This window comes from Mobula birostris, chromosome 11 (assembly GCF_030028105.1).
Source record: "Mobula birostris isolate sMobBir1 chromosome 11, sMobBir1.hap1, whole genome shotgun sequence".
NCBI lineage: Eukaryota > Metazoa > Chordata > Chondrichthyes > Myliobatiformes > Myliobatidae > Mobula > Mobula birostris.
In genome coordinates, this window is record NC_092380.1 from 30,067,944 (window position 1) to 30,090,082 (window position 22,139).

The 22,139-nt window shown below is 42.9% G+C and overlaps 1 protein-coding gene across 3 annotated transcripts in view; it reads right to left on the reverse strand.

Moving 5' to 3' along the window:
- Nucleotides 1–22,139, reverse strand: part of dlgap5 (discs, large (Drosophila) homolog-associated protein 5) — a 67,237-nt gene that overhangs the window by 11,278 nt on the left and 33,820 nt on the right. For 2 of the 3 annotated variants that reach the window (XM_072273070.1, XM_072273072.1), the window contains exons 7-16: nucleotides 21,808–22,106; nucleotides 18,521–18,645; nucleotides 18,095–18,185; nucleotides 17,182–17,270; nucleotides 14,997–15,157; nucleotides 14,158–14,247; nucleotides 12,905–13,106; nucleotides 5,429–5,618; nucleotides 3,870–3,912; nucleotides 2,362–2,617 (exon numbers count right to left, since the gene is read on the reverse strand). In XM_072273070.1, the coding sequence (XP_072129171.1) occupies nucleotides 2,362–2,617; nucleotides 3,870–3,912; nucleotides 5,429–5,618; nucleotides 12,905–13,106; nucleotides 14,158–14,247; nucleotides 14,997–15,157; nucleotides 17,182–17,270; nucleotides 18,095–18,185; nucleotides 18,521–18,645; nucleotides 21,808–22,106 (1,546 nt within the window). The remainder of the gene's footprint in view (nucleotides 1–2,361; nucleotides 2,618–3,869; nucleotides 3,913–5,428; nucleotides 5,619–12,904; nucleotides 13,107–14,157; nucleotides 14,248–14,996; nucleotides 15,158–17,181; nucleotides 17,271–18,094; nucleotides 18,186–18,520; nucleotides 18,646–21,807; nucleotides 22,107–22,139) is intronic. The other variant, XM_072273071.1, reaches the window with a different exon arrangement.

Here is a 22,139-nt window from a genome sequence, read left to right on the forward strand (position 1 = left end):
ACAGAATTGAGGGGTATCCATAGGGCAAATGCGAGGAGGCTTTTCCCCATCGAGGTTGGGTGAAACCAGAACAAGAAGTCATAGGTTGAAAGTGAAAGGTGAAATATTTAAGGGGAACATCAGGGAGAACTTATTCACTCAAATGGTGTGGTGGTGAGAGACTGAAACAGGCTGCCAGCGCAAATGGTAGATGTGGGATTGATTTCAACATTTGAGAAGTTTGGACAAGTGTATGGAAGGATATGGAGGGTTATGGTGCAGGTGCAGGTCGATGGGACTAGGCAGAACAACAGTTAGTGCAGACTAGAAGGGCCAAAGGGCCTGTTTCTGTGCTGTGGTCTTCTATGACTAATTTTAATTTACATTCTTTGCTTCACTGGAGACAGTTTGTCTTTATCTGGAAAGATGGCCCACTATGGAGCCATTGGCATTTCGTGCTGTTCATTAAACTAGAGATCTGGTCTGGTCAGGATAACTGGTAGAAGACAAGATGCTGCATTTGGACTTTTTAAAGTTTAAACTGGAACAAAGTTTATCGGGGCCATAATTACTGTCCTGAGTTTGCGAAATTCTGTTGGTTTTTTTGTATCAATAGCTATAATTTGGTTTAACTGTTTCATTCTGTACAAGGACAAACATATGATGGGCTTAAACAATATAGGTTAGGGAAAAAAAACACACCACACAAACAGAACCACAAGAGTACCTGATTGAAATATATTAATGACATTAAGGCATAATTTCAACAATGGGATGTGAATGTGGCAATTTCTGGATCAAAAATGTACCAAAGACATTCAGCTGGGTTAACCCAGTCAATCCATGCCTGCTACTATGTTTTCTGCTTTTGACATGAACACAAAAGCAACTTCATTCAATCCTTTTTAGGTACCACTCAAGGAATTAGGTGATGTTATTCTGGAGGTGGGCTTGTTTTTATTTGGCACTGGGAACTGCTAGACTTCAATACCTCTATTTCCTGACTGGCCCCAGCTGCAGTCTGAGAACCTATCCACTGGGTCCTTGCTACAGCCTCCACCTACCATCCTGCAATGACACTCATCATCCCCAATCTCTCCCAGACCCAACCTTGATTTTCACATACATTGCTGGAGGAACTCAGAAGGTCAGGCAGCATCTATGGAGGGCAATAAACAGTTGACTTTTAGGCTGAAACCCTTCATCAGGAGTGGGAAGGAAGGGGGAAGACGACACTAACATTGACTGTTTATCGCTCATCCTGCAATGATGCCCATCATCCAGATCTCTCAGACTCAACCATGATTCATTTTCCCATGTATGTAAGACAGAGTTCATTTTGTGAGTATTGCTCTGGATTTTCAGCATCTTCAAAATCTTGTTTATTTTCCCCACATATCTTGATGTGTGCAAGAACCATTACACATATCTTGAACAATGCTGAATGTTGCTATGGTAGGGATACGCAAAATATGCATCAGTGTATCTTCTCCAATGGCAATGAACCTTTGAGCCCTAGTTTGAGAAAAAGCTCAACAGAAACACTTGGAGACATTATTTCTGATGGAAATCCCTAATAGTTGCTCTTTATTCACATATTTTCTTAAAATCAATGTAGTTACCAGATTTGCGTCCATTATCTAATGGGATATTGTAACCAGAGTTCCAGTGACTAGAAAGGGACTGCAGGAACTGGGGCTCCCAGTGAGAAGCTGGTGACTGACCAGACCAGATTATTTAAACCAAACACTGTAGGTGAAGAGGATGAAATTCATTTTATTTGACACTATCTTGGCAGATAAATTTAAAAAACCAAAATCAGTTCACTTACAGTTCAAGATATGTAGAAGACCATCCCATTAATTCATTCTGAATCTTAATTCCAATCTCCAGAATACAGGATCTGTTCTCTCATTTAAATACTAAATCAGCCACTAAATATTGTTTATTAATCAGAAGTAAATATTGACCTAATAAAATGTCATGGTGTCTGCAAGTTTATTCAGGCTGTATTTCCTGGGTAGAAGGTATGGTTGCACTTAAGTGATAACCTTTGCTTGCACAAGGTTATTGCTATAGATCAGGGGTTTCCAACCGGGGGTACATGGTTAATGGCATTGGTCCATGGTACAAAAAATATTAGAAACCCCTTCTTTTGACAATGAACACAATAAATGAATGAATTACAGGTTGGAATACAGTTGCAAATTTCAGACATTGACTAATTTTTACAGTAGTTGATGCTTTAAAGTATGAATGACTTTCTATAGAGAACCATCAAATTAATCATTTTTAAATTCCAATGAATTTGAAAATCAATGATTCTGGCTTAGGACAACAAACTTAAATCAAGGTGTTACATGCACTAACAACTCAATTTACCTGAACTATTGGTCAATGGAAACACTTGCTGTGAAATTGGCTGAACACCATTTGGAGGATGCTCACACACTGGACTTTCCATTTCCACGCAATGATCCACTGAAGGCTTCATTTCTTCTGGCAGTTCAATGTCATTTGTGGAGTTTTCTTGAGTGCAACTGGACCTGGCAGCATTCTCATTATGAAATGGGGTCTGCAGTGTTTCTGGCATGCTGTGAACACTATCACTGGGTTGGAGGTACTTTTCAAATTCCATCTAGGAGGCACAAGATTGCAGCCTTAAACTTACTCTTGCAGACAAAATATGCAGCAGCTACAAAATAAATATTAGTAGGAACAGCTCAACACCAAAGGCAAAGAGAGTTTCATCACATCATCCGTCTTCCACACACAACTTATTCTTGGCCAATAATTTATGACAAGCCACTTTTCCTGGTTTTGTTTTTACACTGATACACTTTCCCATTTTGAGTTCTTGGCTTATTCATTGGCCGCTACCAAATATTGAACAGATTGCATGTAGAGGGCAAAATCTGGCTTTACTGCACCAAAGGGCAGAGTTTAATTTATCACAGAAACAATTTGGAAAAGCTTTGATCTGTATGTCAGTTTTCAGTAGAGAGCAAACTCCTGATTTATTGGTGATACAGTGGAGGTATATTCCATCTGAAAATAACACTAAGTGAATTTTGAAACCACCATGAATTGAAGTTCAGTTTTATTTAGCCTAGGAGCCTGGCTCAACAAGAATCTAGGGTGAAATGGCTAATTATTTAATGAACTGCTCTAAAGCGATGTCATTCTTCAATTCTACATTACAGTGGATATTCTTTGAAATATTTTAAGATTTCTACCTTGGTCAGGTTATGTTCTGATACAAAATTCTAATCATAAAAACTCAAGTTTAAGTTTAGTCATTGAACTGTACACATGGATACCACCAAATGAAACATCTTTCCAGACCAAGGTGCACAACACCATACATGTAACACAAAGTAATATTACCACAAATAAATTAATAAATGAGGTGCACTTACAATGCTACTGGTGCTTCCTATAGTACATGATGAGTCCTGGGTTATGGCAGGGAGTTCAGTAGTTTACAGCTTAGGGGAAACTGTTTCCCATCCCAACAGTCCTTGTCCTAATGCTACCTAATAGCAGGAGGTTAAAGAAAAGATGGAGGATCCTTGAAAATGCCAGGGCAGTGCTCCTGGTAAACATCTCAGATGGGTGGAAGATGATCCCTCAGCAGTTCTTTCAAATCTTTGTAGGATGTTGAGGTTAAGTGCCATGCAATTCTTGTAATAGATGGTGATGGAGCTGATCAGGACACTCAATAGTGGCTCCTTTGAGTCAATTTCAATTTCTAGATTGACAACCCTATCCTAGTCCTATTAATGGTATGAAGGGACAGAGGGGCTCACCCACTACAAAGCATTATGACCAATAATCAACATACTGGTTTAATAAAGCTCCAGATATAGAGCCATTAAATTTAAACTTACCTGCTCTATGTTCTCGCCAGTACAAGTACCTTGTTGCGGGACACTAAATAGAAGAAACGTTCATTAGAAAGATTTCTCAAGCAGCCTTGCACATAACCACTTGCAAGGTAAGCATATGGAAGCCTTCCCCAAATTAATTCCACCTTCTAGTTTTCAATGTTTTCTGAAGCACAAGACTTGAATCTCATTGCTTTATAACATCATACAAGTATCTGCACAAATGAAGTGCTTCTAAAAAAAAATTAAGATCCACAATCAAAGCTGGAATCAGTCCAACCATAACTGTCATATCATCCTGCTTCCCATAATAAAATATATAAATTACTTTAAACCACAGTGAATGCTTACAAAGTTAAGCATTGGGTTGATTAGGAATCATTGGACCACGTAAAATGGGGTTAGAGTATTTTTCTGTGATTGATTTCAGACCTGGCAAACAGATCTACACCATTACTGGGAAAAGTTCCAAGTTACCTAGTCATTTGACTTGAATGCACAAAGGTGTTACACCCAATATTTTCAAGAAAAAATTCTCACAGTTGTGTGTCTCTTGCAAAAGATGTGCTGATTTTAAGGAAACTCGAACCAATAGTTTTAACCAACTACCATCTTGCATTTGTCATGGAGTCTAGCAGCACAGAGTAAAGGCCCTTTATTAGCAAACAAATTACCAAATTACCAAACTCATTTCTACACTACATATCATTTTGTTCTCCTCACATTCCTGTTAACTTGAATATACAAAATCATGACAGGGTGAATGATGTCAGCTACCTGACTGCATATGTTCTTGATGTGAAGATGTATCACTCCTTCATAAAAAATTAACTAATTGTTACTTGGGACTGTGCACACTCTTTGTCACCTCCACTTAATGCTAGAGGTTTCTGCTTTTGCCTTGCCATGATGGGGGCCTAGCTCAGTTAACCCACCCACCCTGCTCATGCGCATTAGGGAGTAGGCTATGTATCATCCACAGCAGGACCACTGGACCCAAACAGTTACTTTCTCCAAGCAGTAAGGGTGAACAACATCTCCACCCACTAAGCCACCCCTCCACACACGTGCCCCCCCCCCCCTTTATCATTTCCTGCCGGTCACCTTACGTACAGATACTTGTGTCTGGCATCACTTTCCGTACATAAAATCAATGTATACAAACTATTTATATTCATTGCTTTTATTGTGTTCTTTATATTTTTTGTGCTGCACTGGATACAGAGCAAGTTAGTTTCTCCTCCTTTACACTTGTATTCTGCAATTGACATTAAACAATCTTAATTTTAAATTGGTGCTGGCGAGGGACTTGTTAGCAATACAGGAAAAATTCAGTTTAAATGGAGAATTGCCACACCAAATTTGTTCCTACAATAATAAAAATGAAAAAGTGATGAAATTAGGAAATCTATTATACCAATTTGAACAACTGACAGGATTAAGGGATGCATGCGGATACCACATGGACTAGATTCATTCATTACTACAAAATACAGCAGGAATAAGCCAGTCCCAACATAGACTGCACATCTTGAAATAAATTTAGCAAGCAGGATACTTACCTCTCTCCAAGCAATTCCATACTTGTCCTGGAACTATAGCTGTCACAAATCTGTTGGCTCTGTTTGCCTGCCATACATGGCACAGGAGAGGCAGGAAGGGCTGAAGAACAGAAACTCGATCTAGTGATGCTGCATTGCTCGTTTGATCTTTGTTTTGATGCTCCATCATTTGTACAAGTTTTGGGAGTTGCTAGATTAATGTTAGAATTTCAAAGTCAATTGCTGTCACTTCGAATTTGACGTATCAAACAACTAATTCTAAATTTTGTTCTAGACAAACTACTCAGCAGCTACAGAATGAAAACAGTGCCTTTCATTGGCAACAGGCTCTTCTTTAATGTGAGCTTTAATTTAAATTGAATGGAATTTCATATTCTTGCTGCACTTGGGACACATAAGCTGATACAATCAGAAGGCATACTGGTTTATGCTGGTAGTTTCCAATCACATTTGAGTGATGAGGTTAGAAAAGACAAAACTAACACCAGGCATTGCAAGTTAGCAGAAATTCAAGGTAAATATCCAGTTAATTTGATCTGCTCATGTGGTATCCACTGCAAAAAGACAAAATTATCTAATATTTTGTTAAACCTCAACAAAAGTGCAGATGAATTACAGGCCAAAACATCAAATTATGGATGCATAATATTTACTAATTACAATAATTAGCTAAAGACTAAACATACTTCTAGGCTAGGAGCATTTGAAGTTACACAACTTTCGCAAAGATTACTGGATCAAACTTGTCAATTACTATCTCTGCCCAATAGATAGCCTGGGGGTGATAAAGCTCACAGCACCAATCCAGGGGAATGCTCAATTTGGATTGCTTCTCGGGGTCGGCTACAGAAACAGCCAAGTCTGGGGAAAGCTGGACTGCTTAATGGGAGGCTAAAGAGCCTACTTGAAGTTCAGACATTTAACACATTGTGGTAGAGACCTGCTATTCTGAATCTGCAATATCCAAGCCATGGACTGTTGAGTCAAGAGCTAGAGTCAGGATCTGAGAGTTGAACAGTACAAAGCCCTTTGACTCACCATGGAATACTCTTGCCATGGAAGACTGTTTGACTATCTACTGTCTTTACCCCTCAGTTTTAATATTGCATCAAGTTATACTATGGTTTCCTTCACTCCAAGGAAAACAGGCCCAGCCTATCCAATATCTCCACACAACTTATGTCTTGCAGTCCAGACAATATCCTGATGAATCTCCACTTTATACTCAATTACATCCTTCCAAAAAGTGTGGGGAAAGTATTGGATACCCTTAACAATGCAAACAGCTTAAATTGAGTAGTTTAATGCTGGGGTCCCCAACCTTTTTTGCACTGCGGACTGGCCGACTGTGTGTGTGTGTGTGGGGGGGGGGGGGGGTGTTAATCACGACCGGAATATAGGTAAAACTGTAAGTCACTTGTAAGTGGCTAATAACACTCAATTTCGTTTCTAAAAGGGCTTATCTAACGAATTTAATATTAAACACAACGCATATTTTCCTCCCATGAATATAGTGATAAGGCAATTACAAGTCACTTATAAGTCAATAGCATCATAACATTTTAAGTAACGTTTGGATATTAAACACACAGTGCATTATTTTCCCTGTATGAACATATAAAATCATTGCAACACACCAATATCGGTGAATCAGTGGGAGCCCTGGGCTTGTTTCCCTGCAACAAGATGGTCACATCGAGGGGTGATGGGAGACAGTGACACCCAAAGGGGTTTCCTTATGTCCAGTCTATTCCGCAATTTAGTTTTCGTTGCATTCATTGTGGAAAATCCTGCTTCGCAGAGATATGATGTTGGAAATGGAAACAATGTTTTCAGTGCTTTCGTGGCTATCTCAGTATATTCAGCCTTGACTTTGATCCAGAATGCCAGCAGAGATGTTATATCAAACATACTTTTCAGCCCACCGTCATTTGCAAGCTTGAGGAGTTGACCTTCTTCCTGCACTGACAAGGATGATTTACCGGGGACATTCACAAATGGGTCACGGACCCAGTCCTTTGCACGTCTTGGGTCATTTGTGGTGGGGAAGTAACGCTCAAATTCTGCTGACAGTGAAGATAGGTGATGGCGCACCAGCTGTGAGAAAGACAGTGCAGCCTCAGTCTCTCCCAAAATCCCAGTTAATGTTGAGAATATGTCAAATATGCCCCTGTCCACTCGCCGTCCCCACAATTCCAGTTTGGCTTTGAAAACAGACACTTTATCTGCCAACTTAAAGACAGTTGTCATTCTCCCCTGAAGTGACAAATTGAGTTCATTGAGCAGGTTGAAGATGTCACACAGATAGCCACCAAGTACGATGCTCTCAGAGCAGCAGCATTTGTGGAGGGGGTTGCTCTCAGCACTTGCTTCTGTCCCGCTTGCTCACGTTTTTTCCTCTCAAAAAAACTCAACAGGTTTGCCTTTAAGTGCAGGACACTTGGACTCAAGGTGCCGAAGTAGTTTTGAGGGCTTCATTGCCTCATTAGACAGCTTGCCTCCATATATCACACACAGGGGGCTTGGAGCGTGCGGGTTGCAGGTTGCAATAAAGCTGTATTTTATGTATGACTCGTCGTAGTTTACGTTAAAGGAAGCTTTCTTTTTTTTTTTTTGCAGTCTCTGCGTTATCATCGTTAGGCCTTTTATGTCCTTTTCCACCTCTTCCAAAGAAACTCTCAAGCTGTAGCGGTGTGCTACACACAGCGCTAAAATAACCACACGTAGTTGGTGAGTTAGAGTTGCGATGAAAGAGATTTAATCAAACTTCGCGGCCTGCTTTAAAGTCTTCCCGTTCCCGCCCTCCCTGGGTGGGACTACTGTGGGGAATGCATATTCCCAGACCCTTTCCGCATGCAGGATTTTCCCCCTGCTGGTGAAGAAGGCCTGGCACCCTTTTTGGGGCCGGCCTCTCTGCCTGCACGCGCTGTTTCGTGAGCTGGTTCGTGTGTGCTAGAAAGTGGGTCGCCACATAACCCCGCCACCCCCCTCCCCCCCAGAACCGGCGATACCTCCCCCAATGTCCACAGTCTGGATCGGCCTCTGATTGGGAGGTCTGCCCCTGCGCCGCGGTGCCTGAGCCTGGACCGGCTGCGCCAAGTCCACATGGGCCAGTTTGAGTCGGTCCACTGTGAAAACCCCCTCTCTCCCCCCAATGTCCAGCACGAACCTGGACCCATTGTTCCTGGTCACCTTAAACAGCCCCTCGTAGGGTCGCTGTAGCGGTGCCCGGTGTCTGCCCCGTCGTACAAAGGGAAACTTACAGTTCTGCAGGTCTTTGGGTACGCAGGTCGGGCTCTGTCCGTGCTGTGAAGTGGGTATGGGGGCCAGGTTACCGAGCCTCTCATGTAGTCTGTCCAGGACTGCTGTGGGTTCTTCTTGCCCCCTTGGGGCTGGTGTGAACTCTCCTGGGACGACCAGGGGTGCGCCGTACACCAACTCGGCCGACGAGGTGTGCAGATTCTCCTTGGGCGCCGTGTGGATTCTGAGCAGGACCCAGGGAAGTTCGTCCACTCAGTTAGGCCCCTGCAGGCGGGCCATGAGAGCCGACTTCAGGTGACGGTGGAAGCGCTCCACTAGTCCGTTCGACTGTGGGTGGTAGGCAGTTGTGTGGTGTATCTGCGATCCTAAAAGGCTGGCCATAGCTGATCACAGGCTGAAGGTGAACTGGGCGCCCCTGTCGGAGGTGATGTGGGCCGGTACCCCGAAGCGGGCTAACCAGGTTGCAATCAGTGCTCGGGCGCAGGATTCGGAGGTGGTGTCGGTGAGCGGGACTGCCTCTGGCCATCTGGTGAACCGGTCTATCATAGTCAGGAGGTATCACGCTCCTCGCGACATTGGCAGGGGCCCCACGATATCCACATGAATGTGGTCAAACCGCCGGCGGGTGGGTTCGAACCGCTGCGGCGGAGCCTTGGTGTGCCGCTGCACCTTGGCCGTTTGGCACTGCATGCACGTTTTGGCCCATTCACTGACTTGTTTACGAAGCCCATGCCACACGAACCTGTTGGAGACCAGCCAGACAGTTGTCCTGATGGAGGGGTGCGCTAAGTTGGTGAATGGATTTGAAAAGCTGCCGGCGCCAGGCTGCTGGGACAATGGAGCGGGCTTGGCCGGTAGCTACGTCACATAGTAGGGTCCTCTCACCTGGGCCTATGGGGAGGTCTTGGAGCTGCAAACCGGAGACCGCAGTTCTGTAACTAGGGATCTCATCATCTGCCTGCTGTGCCTCCGCCAGTGCTGCATAGTCCACCCCCTGGGACAGGGCCTATATGGTGGTCTGGAGAGTGCGTCCGCCACTATGTTGTCTTTTCCCGAGACATGCCGGATGTCCGTTGTGTACTCGGAGATGTAGGACAGATGTCGCTGCTGGCGGGACGACCAGGGGTCGGACACCTTCGTGAACGCAAGGGTAAGCGGTTTGTGGTCTGTGAACACGGTGAAGGGCCTACCTTCTAAGTACCTGAAATGCCGGATTGCCAGGTATAGTGCCAATAGCTCCCAGTCGAAAGCACTGTATTTGAGTTCAGGTGGTCGTAGGTGTTTGCTGAAGAACGCCAGGGGTTGCCAGCGACCCTCGATGAGTTGTTCCAGCACTCCACCGACTGCTGTGTTGGATGCGTCCACTGTGAGGGCAGTAGGAACATCCGTTCTGGGGTGTACTAGCATTGCGGCGTTTGCCAAGGCTTCTTTGGTTTTAACGAAAGCGGCTGTGGCCTGTTTGTCCCAGGTAATGTCCTTGCCCTTACCCGACATCAGAGTGAACAGGGGGCACATGGTTCAGGCTGCTGAGGGGAGGAAACGGTGGTAGAAATTCACCATATCCACGAATTCCTGCAGGCCTTTGATTGTGCTGGGTCGGGGGAAGTGGCGGACCGCGTCTACCTTGGCGGGCAGCGAGGTTGCCCCGTCTTTAGTAATCCTATGGCCCAGGAAGTGGATGGTGTCGAGTCCGAACTGGCATTTGGCTGGGTTGATTGTAAGGCCGAATTTACTCAGGCGGGAGTAGAGCTGGTGGAGGTGGGACAGATGCTCCTGACGACTACTGCTGGCTATGAGGATGTTGTCCAAATAGATGAATGCAAAGTCCAGATCGCGTCCCACCGCGTCCATTAGCCGCTGGAACGTCTATGCGGCATTCTTTAGACCGAACGGCATTCAGAGGAATTTGAAAAGTCTGAACGGGGTGATGAGTGCTGTTTTGGGGATGTCGTCCGGATATACCGGGATTTGATGGTATCCCCGGCCGAGGTCTACCTTGGAAAAGATCCTTGCGCCGTGTAGGTTTGCTGCGAAGTCTTGAATGTGCGGCACAGGGTAGCAGTCTGGCGTTGTAGCCTTGTTCAGTCTGCAGTAGTCACCGCATGGTCTCCAGCCTCCCGTTGCCTTGGGCACCATGTGCAGGGGGGAGGCCCATGGGCTGTCGGACCGTCGTATGATCCCCAATTCCTCCATCTTCTTGAACTCCTCCTTCACCAGTCGGAGCTTGTCCGGGGGAAGCCTTCAAGCAGGGGCATGGAGGGGTGGTCCCTGGGTCGGAATGTGGTGCTGTACTCAGTGTCTGGGCATGGCTGCCGTGAACTGCGGTGTCAGTACTGATGGGAAATCTGCCAGGGCCCTGGTGAATTTGTTGTCGGACAGTGTGATGGAGTCCAGGTGTGGGGCTGGCAACTTTGCTTCACCCAGGGAGAACGTTTGAAAAGTCTTGGCGTGGACTAATCGCTTCCCTTGCAGGTCGACCAGCAGGCTGTGGGCTCACAGAAAATCCGCCCCCAGGAGTGGTTGGGCCACGGCGGCCAGTGTGAAGTCCCACGTGAACTGGCTGGAGCTGAACTGTAGCTGCACCGTGTGGGTGCCGTAGGTTCGTATTGTGCTGCCATTTGTGGCCCTCAGGGTGGGTCCCGGTTCTCTGTTGCGGGTATCGTAACTCGTTGGAGGTAAGACGCTGATCTCTGCTCTGGTGTCAACCAGAAAGCGGCGTCCCGACTGCTTGTCCCAGACATACAGGAGGCTGTCCTGATGGCCAGCCACCATAGACATCAGCGGCGGCTGGCCCTGGCGTTTCCCGGGAATTTGCAGGGTGGTCTACAGTGGCGGGCCTCTGTGCCCCACTGCTGGTGGTAGAAGCACCATTGTTTGTTGGGCTCCTCACTCCCGTCGCCGGGTTTTGTAGGCTCTGCTGCCGGGCCTGGTCTGGTCTGCCGTTGGGCAGGCGGCTTGGTGGTCTGTGCGACGGACATCCCTCTCTCTTTCCTGGCATTCCACAGCGCATCTGCCCGGGCTGCCACCTCCCGGGGGTTGCTGAAATCTGCATCGGACAGCAACAGGCACATGCCCTCGGGCAGTTGCTCTCGGAACACCTGCTCAAAGATGAGGCAGGGTTTGTGTCCTTCCACTAGGGCCAGCATCTCGTTCATTAGTGCCGATGGCGGCCTGTCTCCCAAACCATCCAGGCGCATTAAGCGGTGTGCTTGTTCGCGCCGTGAGAGTCCGAAAGTCCTTATGAGCAGGGCTTTGAATGCTGTGTATTTGCCGTCCTCCGGGGGCGACTGTATAAACTCAACTTGTGCAGCTGTCTCCTGGTCGAGGGAGCTCAGCATGTAGTAGTAGCGAGTGGACTCTGAGGTTATCTGCCGAATGTGGAATTGTGCTTCTGCTTGTTCGAACCACAGACGGGGTTGCGGCGCCCAAAAGCTTGGCAGTTTTAACGAAACTGCGTGAACAGATGTGGCATCGGTCATCTCTGGTCCAAATATCGTTTGGGCCGTCGGGGTCACCAATTGTAGCGGTGTGCTACACACAGCGCTAAAATAACCACACGTAGTCGGTGAGTTAGAGTTGCGATGAAAGAGATTTATTCAAACTTCGTGGCCTGCTTTAAAGCCTTCCCATTCCTGCCCTCCCCTGGGTGGGACTGCCATGGGGAATGCATATTCCCAGACTCCTTCCGCGCACGGGATTTTCCCCCTGTTGATGAAGATGGCCGGCCTCTCTGCCTGCGCGCGCTGCTTCGTGAGCCAGTTCGTGTGTGTTAGAAAGTGGGTCGCCACATAGCGACGTTTGTTTTTTTACTCATACCGACTGACGACCTCGCGTGCGTTCAAGTTCAACAGTGGACGTGACAGGGAATGAGGAAAGGTGCAGCTGACTCATATCGCTTCATACCGCAAAATAATATCGTTTCCTCGCGGCCCGGTAGCACATGCTTTGGGGACCACTGGTTTAATGCACATGGCACAAATATTTCAAAAATTAGACAGAAACATACACCAAGGTAGGTTAGAAATTAAGTTTTCTGGACCACAGAAGAGCAGCCATTCCACCCAATGAAACTGTAGAAGAGCAGCATGCAAACAAGAATTTGAACAGAATTTGTCAAAGGCATCAAGAAATCCAATACACCTTTATGCAGTTTTGAGTACAAGATGTCTGTACAAGTTTAGGAACATTACACTGATCTGTGGGAACAAATCTTACCAGGAAAGATTTTTGCAGGACTCTCCACTCTGAAGAATCCTGCATCAAAAACAATGAGATCACTTTGAGTTTCTTTTCTGTTGGAGTCAGCCATCCTCCCTTTCATTCTGGCCTTCATTGCTGCCTTCACAGCTGCCAAATGGCTCTTTGGTGCTACACTGGCTTTTATTACTTCCCCTGGTTTGGACTTGGCAGCCTTCTTCTAAACGAAAAAGCATTTAGTTAGCACATATGGAAAAAACTTCATTAAATTCACACACACCTGCTTGAGTTCAAGAGCCACACACTAATGTTCCTGGTTAGACCAGACTTGGAATTGGTTCAGTTCTGTTTGCCTCACTATAGGAAGGATAGAGAGAATTTAGAGAGTGCACAACGAATGCTACCTGGATTAGAGAGCATGTCTCATGAGGAGTTGTTGAGCAAGCCAGGGCTTTTCCCTTTGCAGGAAAAGAAGTGACTTAGAGGTGAATATAATAAGCATAGTTTGAGTGGACAGCCAGAGACTTTTTCCCTAAGACAATAATGGCTAATACAAGGGGGCATATTTTTGAGGTGATTGAAGTACAGAGGATCTCAGGCAAGTTTTTTGAAAAAAATACTACAGAGAGTGGTGGGTGTATAGAAGATGCTGCAAGTGGTGGTGGTAGACATAACTACTGTACATTATGGATATTTAAGAAACTTGGATAGACACACTGATGATAGAAAATGGAAGGCTATGCAGGAGGGAAGGGTTAGATTGGACTTGTACTGTGCTGTAGTGTTTTATATTCTATGCACTGTTTTCAGTTGATGTTTGCATCTTCAGAAAATGTTACCTCTTTGAAACTGGTGTTGCCTAATAAAGCCATTATTTAAACAGATTCATACAACTGCTATACTCTTCCCAAAGGCTTTACTCTTCCCAACGGGAGGTCACCCAAATCCTTCAACTATTTTAATCTTTGTAGGACGAATTGACAGATTTTTTAATCCCTCGACTGCTATAGCAATCTCATTTAAAAACAATAAAAATGATGGCCTTGAAGATGGCTTCTTACAAAACTATTAATTTGATAATTTTTGGACCTTGGAACAATGCTAAAGACATTGGTCATGGGCAGAAGGGACTTGCATTAACTGAACATTGACAAATATTGTAGGCTTCAAAGTTGACTAGAATGCTCACCAATATTTATACATTTTCTCTGTAAAGATACAACACAACTATCAAGTAACTGTGCTAGATTCTTAAATTTCTAATCCTTTACCTTGACCACTCTTTTGGGTGATGATGGCTCTTCCCAGTTATTTGCTTGAATCTTCTTCAAACGCTCAAATTTTTTATTCACATCTTCAACCTGGGGAAAAATGATAAAAAAAAAATAAATGCAATGAACTAAAGGTTTGATAGCACATTGAAAATACAAGTCAGGGACTGGAAACTGGAGTAGCTAGATGGCTTTGTATTTTAAAAATGCAAGGACAATAGCTTTGAGAACAAATTTAATTTTATGCTTCAACTCCATCTCCATTTTCACTGCATTAGTCAGTTTAAATACAAAAAACTATGGCTTGTCATTTAGATTCAACTAATGCATAGCAAGGAATTATAGTTAGCAAATTCATTCAAGTACCTCCAACTAGGTGGAAGCTCTTGCCCAGTTTTCTCCTCACCTTGCTGTACCCATTTGCCTAGCACTTGCATTTCTTATTCTTGTGACCTTTGAAAAGAACTGGTCAATTCTTCAGATTAGGAGTAGCAAGCTCTGCCCATAGTCAGGGGAACTGAAGAGGTCCAAATTACTACATCTCACTGATTTCTTTTGCAAGTGCTTGTGGGTGCACTAATGATCAATACTTTAATCTCCCAGCTGCCCCAGCCACTTCTTATTTGTTATTTGTGGAACCACGAGATTGTTTTAGCATTAATAGAATTATCTACCAATATGAAGTCAATAAACTCCAGAGGAAATACAAAACACAGATCTTGTCAATCTACCAATAAAATGTGATTGCATTCTTCTGAAAAGAAAAAAGTCAGTTCCAATTTATTCATAGGAACTGATTTGAGGTTGTTTTAAGGAGCCAAAAGGAAGCCTTCAGATACCTGGAAGTAGATCATATCCCAAAACCCTTCAAGATCTGCACAGGTGACTTCTTTTTCACTTGTCTTGAACTCGCAGTTGTCGATAAGACCATTAAACTGTTTAAATCGCTCAGCCATGAGGAGGCGTGCCTGTCCCGTAGAAGAACGAACCAGGTCCTTAACTAGCCAAAAAGTAATACTTTTGATTAGAGTCAGACTCTAAGCAGATTATCCGACTTTTCCTCAAGAAGTGATTTTGAAAAATGATACTGCTGACTGAAAGCAAAGATTATAAGTTCAATTACAGCAAATTATCCACTAGAGTAAAAGATTAAAATAGAATTAAGTGTATGTGTTGACTGGGATGTAAAATGATAAAAAGCACATTAGGCAAAATCTAATTACTAGACAATCTACAGATTACAACAATAGCCATCCTCAATACTATTGCAAAAGAGGGTGCAAAGAATTTGAACAAAGACAGGTTACCAAAGACTAGTTTACACTTCAGAATACATTCCAATTGACATTAAAGATGAACATCAATTAGATTTTCTTTAAATATTTATCCCCCCTGCAATAATTCAAGTAGATTACGACAGTAAGTAAGCAATACTGATATAATACGTGACACAATAATGATACACTTGGGGCACCATTAGGCACACCTGTATGTTAATACAAATACCTAATCAGCCAATCATGTGGCAGCATCTCAATGCATTAAAGGATGCAGAGATGGTCAAGAGGCTCAGATATTGTTTATACCAAACATCAACAGGGAAGTAATATGATCTGAATGACTTTGACTATGAACTTGTTATTGATGGGAGTATCTCAGAAACTGATCTCCAGGGATTTTCCACAGTCTCTAGAGTTCAGAGAATGGTGTGGAAAAAAAAAAATTGTGCTCAGCAGTTCTGTGGGCAAAAACATCTTGGAGAGGTCAGGAGAATGGGCAGACTGGTTCAAGCTGACAGGAAGACAACAGTAATTCAAATAACTACATGTTACAACAGTGGTGTGCAGGAGAGTATCTCTGAACACACATTAAACCTTAAAGTGGATGGGCTACAGTAGAAAACTAAATGGATTCCACTCACGTAGCCACTTTATCAAGTACACCCCAGTATCTAATAAAGGGGTCATTGAGTGGAAGTCACTGAAATTATATAGAATCTTGGTGACACTACCAAAAATATCAGTTGTGCTGGTTTAACCAAAGATAGAAACAATGAGTAAATCTATATCAGAATCTCCAGTTAAATACTTTGCAATCAATTAAGTCCATAACTCAATAAATTAATTCTTGTATTTATGCATTGGGACTCATGTAACTGCTTAACATTTTTAGAAATTTGCCGATATCATTAAAAAAAATTAAAAACAAATCAAATTCAAACTTACTAGGTTCCAGTGCTCAAACTCAGTGTCTTCATCATTGACACTGTTTGCAAAAGAGAAGGCAAGGATACAAGCATACAAAGCCTTTGGCTTCAACTCATGGAAGTTGTGTTGAACCTGATGCAACACCACTAGTTTCTGGAACAGTGAATAAACTGCAGCCCTTTTGGTTTAAGTGGCAGCATAGCACACAAACTAGGAAAAATCCATACCTACTTAAGATTCTGTTTTTTATGGAAAATAGCTCAGAAAGTGCAAAAAGCCATGTTTAGTTTAGTTATATGATACCCAAAAGGCAGTGAAGCTGCATGCCAATAAGAGTAAAGTCATCTTAAGATTTCACATGCTGGCAGGTACAGCCATTCATTTGACTATATTGATTAGCCTTCAACAGAATCGTGGTCTAAAACATTTCAAAGGGTGAGGAGATGACATTGTTCAACAATTCTCAACAAGCCTGTTCATACAACCAGTGACCCCATTCTCCAAGAAATACAAAAATAAATAATTTCTATTGAGGGATGGTACAAGAGCTGCCAATGGTGGGATCTAACCAAGATAACTGAGATTGCATGGTTTGGAAGAAAGAGTTAATTTGAGACATAAAAGATCTTGATGGGGTTGTTAGGTGTCTGACAATAAGGGATTGGAGGTTCAAGTTCTACACAGGAGGGATCTGGAGAGCCCATTATTAAAAAAAAAATGGATACTTTTTGGATATAAAGGGAATTGAAAGATTTGGTGTTGGCGAGGTGATAGATTTGTTTACTATGTTGGTATTAACTCACGACGTCCATCTTACCACGATCCGGGACCACCTCAGAATTTACCCATTCATTCCACTGCTGGCAATGCAGACTCAAATTCTCTGTCTCTGATGCAATGACTCCTCTGTAAGAAAGTTATGAATGGGTTCACAGTGGGATGGTTTAAGCTACTACCTCCATGTACCCCAATAGACCTAAGCCATCCCTGAAGTGGCCTAGCTAGGAACCCCAAAATCCATCAGAAAGATGACCCTACAATGACCAAAGCATTTCGCTAAATTATTTAGATGCAATCTGGATTAGTAAAGCCAATGAGAACAAAAGCTTCCACAGGCTATCCATTTAATCTTATTTTCCAAATTTCTTGTTCAAGTAAATTAAATTTATTTATTTTTTTAAAAACAAAACAGTGTAATCTGCTTCAGTAGAAGGCAATATTTGATGCTAAATTAATCCACACAGCTGAAGGCAAAACAGCACTTTCTTCATATTTAATATTTGGAACTATTGAGAGGCACTTGCAATAGTTTACCATCCTTTTAATGTTAATACACTCATTAGTGTAAATCTGTACAAAATCTTATTACAACTAGACACAGTAGCATAAAACAATTCTCAAAAATGGTCAGTCAACTCTGCCGTCCATGATTCCGGCTTATAGCTAGCCAGATTGGAAACAAAGCTCTAATCGTACATGTTGGAAAAAAAATCAGACTTCTAATTAGTCCTCTCCAAATGCCCCACAAAAAACTAGAAAAATACACAAAGGTAAAGTAGGTCTGGTCAAAACATTGAACTTTACCATGACTAAACTACTTTTGCAGAACATTTAAGATCTTGTTGGCTCTACACGAGTATTACTATCTGAGCATGAAACTGCATTTCTTATAAAATTGGATTAGATACACTAAACCAATCTCTTTTTCAATATCACTGCTGCATGCTAACCTGAAATAGGCAACATCATGGACTGATTCACTGTCACCAGTTGATGAGCATCCAAAAGGTTGTGCTTTATTGGTCTCAGGAATTTCAAAAGCTGCAATTTGGTGTGGGGGGGCGGGGGGGAGAAGAGAGAAGGAATAAAGTCAAGATTTAAAGATCACAATCAAATGGATCTCAATCTCCACCCCCACCTAGACTAATAAGCTGAAGTATTCTATACAAATAGCTAAAGCCAGGTAAATATACCCCAAGACTGCACTGTTAAGTAAAAAATAAAACTGAAAATAAACCAGTTTTTAAAATATTCCAGAAAAAAGGAAAATTAAACATAAAGCCTGCTATTGTGCCAGGTATGGTAGTTGCACAAGGATTATAGTGTGATAGAATTAATTACTCAGTCTATGAGAAGTGAATATATAATGCACTAACCAGTCCTAACAGGTTCTTCACTTTTTGCTTCAGGCATGCTTGATGACTCAACTCCTGATTCACAAGCACTTCCAGTTGATTTTGCTACAATATTCGCTGTTGTAGAAGAGCCTGTTTTACTTTCCCTGAAAAGGAGAGGATAATTCTCAATTACTGTTATGGTAGGATTAATATTGAGTGTAGGAACATGGATCAAACACCAATTAAAAAGAAAATATGAAAAGAAAAACAACGAACGAGGGGCTATGGAAAACTGCCCCTCATTCCGACTGTTTAGATGTAGCCTAAAGCAGGCATGTTACAATCATACTGAATGGTGGGTGATGGGGTAGGTTTGAGGATCCAAATGGTTTACATCTGTTCTGCATCTTCTTAGAGACAGTTCTTATGAGTGAAGCAAATTCAAGGCAAAAAACCAAAAGAATTGCAGCTTGAAGTATATGGGACAACACATGGTAGCCAAGATCTGTCATCAACATACGATTTAAATATTCTTGGTCTTCTTATGCACAATTTTAGAATATTAAGGGGTAAACAGTAGAAAGATGGAGCTCTCTGGTAATATGGCAAGGAATACCAGGACAAGAGACCACTCCCGTCATATAACAGCTCAAGTGTACTTGCAAATGTTCTTAAAACTTCAATTAGATTTTCACCATTTGCAACACAAACAGCCAAGACATAGGAGCAGAAATAGGCCACTTGGCCCACCAAATCTGCTTTGCCATTCCATCATGGCTGATTTATTATCAGCCTTAACCCCATTCTCACGCCTTTTCCCTGTAACCTTTGACACCCTTACTAATCAAGAACCTATCAACTTTCACTTTAAATACACCAATGACTTGGCTGGCAGAGGTGTCTTTGACGATCAATGCCACAGAATCACTACCCTCTGGCTAAAGAAATCGCTCATCTCTGTTCTAAATGGACGTCCCTCTACACTCAGGCAGTGCCTTCTGGTCCTAGACTCAGACTACAGGAAACATCCCCTCCACATCCACTATCCAGGCTTTTCAACATTCAATAGGTTTCAATGACCACCACCCCCCTTCTTCTAAATTCCAGTGAGTACAGGCCCAGAGCCATTAAACACTGTTCATACGTTAACCCTTTCATTCTTAGAATCATTCCTGTGAATCCTCCTCTGGACCCTCTCTAGTAACAGCACATCTTTTCTTAGATAAGCCTCCCAAAATTGCTCACAATATTCAAAATGCAGTCTGACCAATGCTTTATAAAGTTTTAGCATTACATTTTAGTCCACTCAAAATGAATTCTAACATCGCATTTCCCTTTCTTACTACTGACTCAACCAGCAAGTTAACCTCAAGGAATCCTGCACCAAGACTCCCAAGTCTCTGGACCTCAGATTTCTGAATTTTCTCAGTTTAGAAAATAGTGCACAACTTTATTCCTTCTATCAAAGTCCATGACCATACACCTCTCAAAACTATCTCATCTGCTACTTTGCCCATTCTCTTAATCTGTCCAAATCATTCTGCAGACTCCCTGCTCTCTCCTCCACCCATCTTCATATCACATGCAAACGTGGTCATCTAAAATCATTGACAAATTATGTGAAAAGCTGTCTCAAAACCAAACCTTGCAGAACACTAGTCATCAGCAGCCAACCTGAAAAAAAGGCCCCTTTATTTCCACCCTACCTTCTGCCAAACAGCCAAAGCCCTGTCCCTGTAATACCATGGGCTGCTTAGCAAGAGCCTGTGGCACCTTGCCAAAGGCTTTCAGAATATCTAAGTAAACAGCATCCAGACTCTGTATCCTGCTTACCATTTCCTCAAAGAATTTCAACAGATTGGTCAGGCAAGATTTCCCCTTAAGGAAACTATGCTGATTTTGACCTATTTTACAATGCATCTCCAAGTATCCAAAAAAAAAAACTCACCCTTATTAGACACCAACATCTCCCTAACGATTGAGGTCAGCTAACTGGCTTTCCTCCCTTTTAAACAAGGAGAATAACATTTGCAATTTTCCAGTCACCCCGAACCATTTCAGAATCTAGCAAAAACACTCATTGACTGCTATTTTTTTGCCCCCCCCCCAAATTTCTATTTCCCTAGTATAATTTTCCAGTGGTCCCATACCTACTCTCGCCTCTGTTTGTACTGTATATGAAAAAACTGCATCCTCTGTACTGGCTGGCTTACCATTACATTTCATCTTTTCTCCCCTTGTGGCTTTTCTTTAGTTGCTTCTATTGGCTTTTTAAAAACTTTGAATTTTTTTTGCTATATGTCCTCTTTTGCTTTTATGCAGCCTTTGACAGCCACAGTTGCATCATCCTCCCTTTAGAATACTTCTTTGGGATCATCTACCCTGCACCTTCTGAAGTGGTCCCTGAGACTTCAACAATGCTGTTCTGCTGTCATCCCTGCTAGTGTCCCCTTCCAATCAACTTGGGCAAGCTCCTCTCGTGCCTCAAATTCCCTTTACTCCACTGAATTAAGCATACATCTGACTTCAGCTTCCTCCTCTCAAACTGCAAGGTGAAACCCATCATATCATCACTTCCTCTCAAGGGTTCCTTTACATTAAGCTCCCTGGTCAAATCTGGTTCATTACACAACATCCAATCCAGAATTGCCTTTCCTCTAGTGGGCTCGACCACAAACTGCTATAAAAAGCCATCTTGAAGGCATTCGATAAATTTCCTCTTGGGATCCAGCACCAACCTTGATTTTCTCAATCTACCTGCACATTGAAATCCCCCATGACTATTGTAACATTGCCTTTTGACACGCCTTTTCTACCTCTTGTTGTAATTTGTAGCCACATCCTGGCTACTGCTCAGACCTGTATACAACTTCCACCAGGATCCTTGCAGTTTCTTCACTCCATCCACAAGGCTGCTACACCTTCCCACCCTATGTCACCTTTAAGGATTTAATTTCAACTTTAAAAAAAAATCTGAGCCTCTCCCTGCCTGTCCTTTCGATTCAATGGGTATACTTAGATGTTAAACTCCCAATTATGATCTTAAAGCGTTGCCCACAACTTCATACCTGCCAATCTCTACCTGTGCTTCAAGATCTAACTTAAACTGCATACTGCATGCATTCAAATATAACAGCATCAGTGCTGTATTCATCACCCTGAAGTTACACTTCAGCTGATCCAACTCATCCCTCTGACTGCAATTTTGCAGTATCATCTGCCTGCCCTACCTCACCATCTATTAATTCATCAACTGCCCCATTCTTAGTCCCACTCAAAAAAGTGAAAAACTTCATTACTGGACTCAAGCTTTACAAATTACTTACAAATGGTGTTTGGCAGGACTCCAGGTATGAGAGCTAAAAAAGTTATTCACACTTCGCGGGCTGAGTGGGGTAAATTTGAATTGGGCAAATCCAGGCACAGGTTCAAAGACATAGTTTTCAGGGGCAAACGAGACTTTCTTCTCCTCAGTTTCAACATCTATGGGTGCACTCAGTGGCTGTTGGTCCCCCTCTTCATTCTGAGCCAATAAGATGTCAGAAGTCTGTGACAGAATCTCTTCCTCAGGAATGGCCTTCATACACGGTTCTACACAAGGGTCAGACTTTGGCTTTGGAGGAATCTGCAAAATAGATTTTATTCAATACATTTAAGT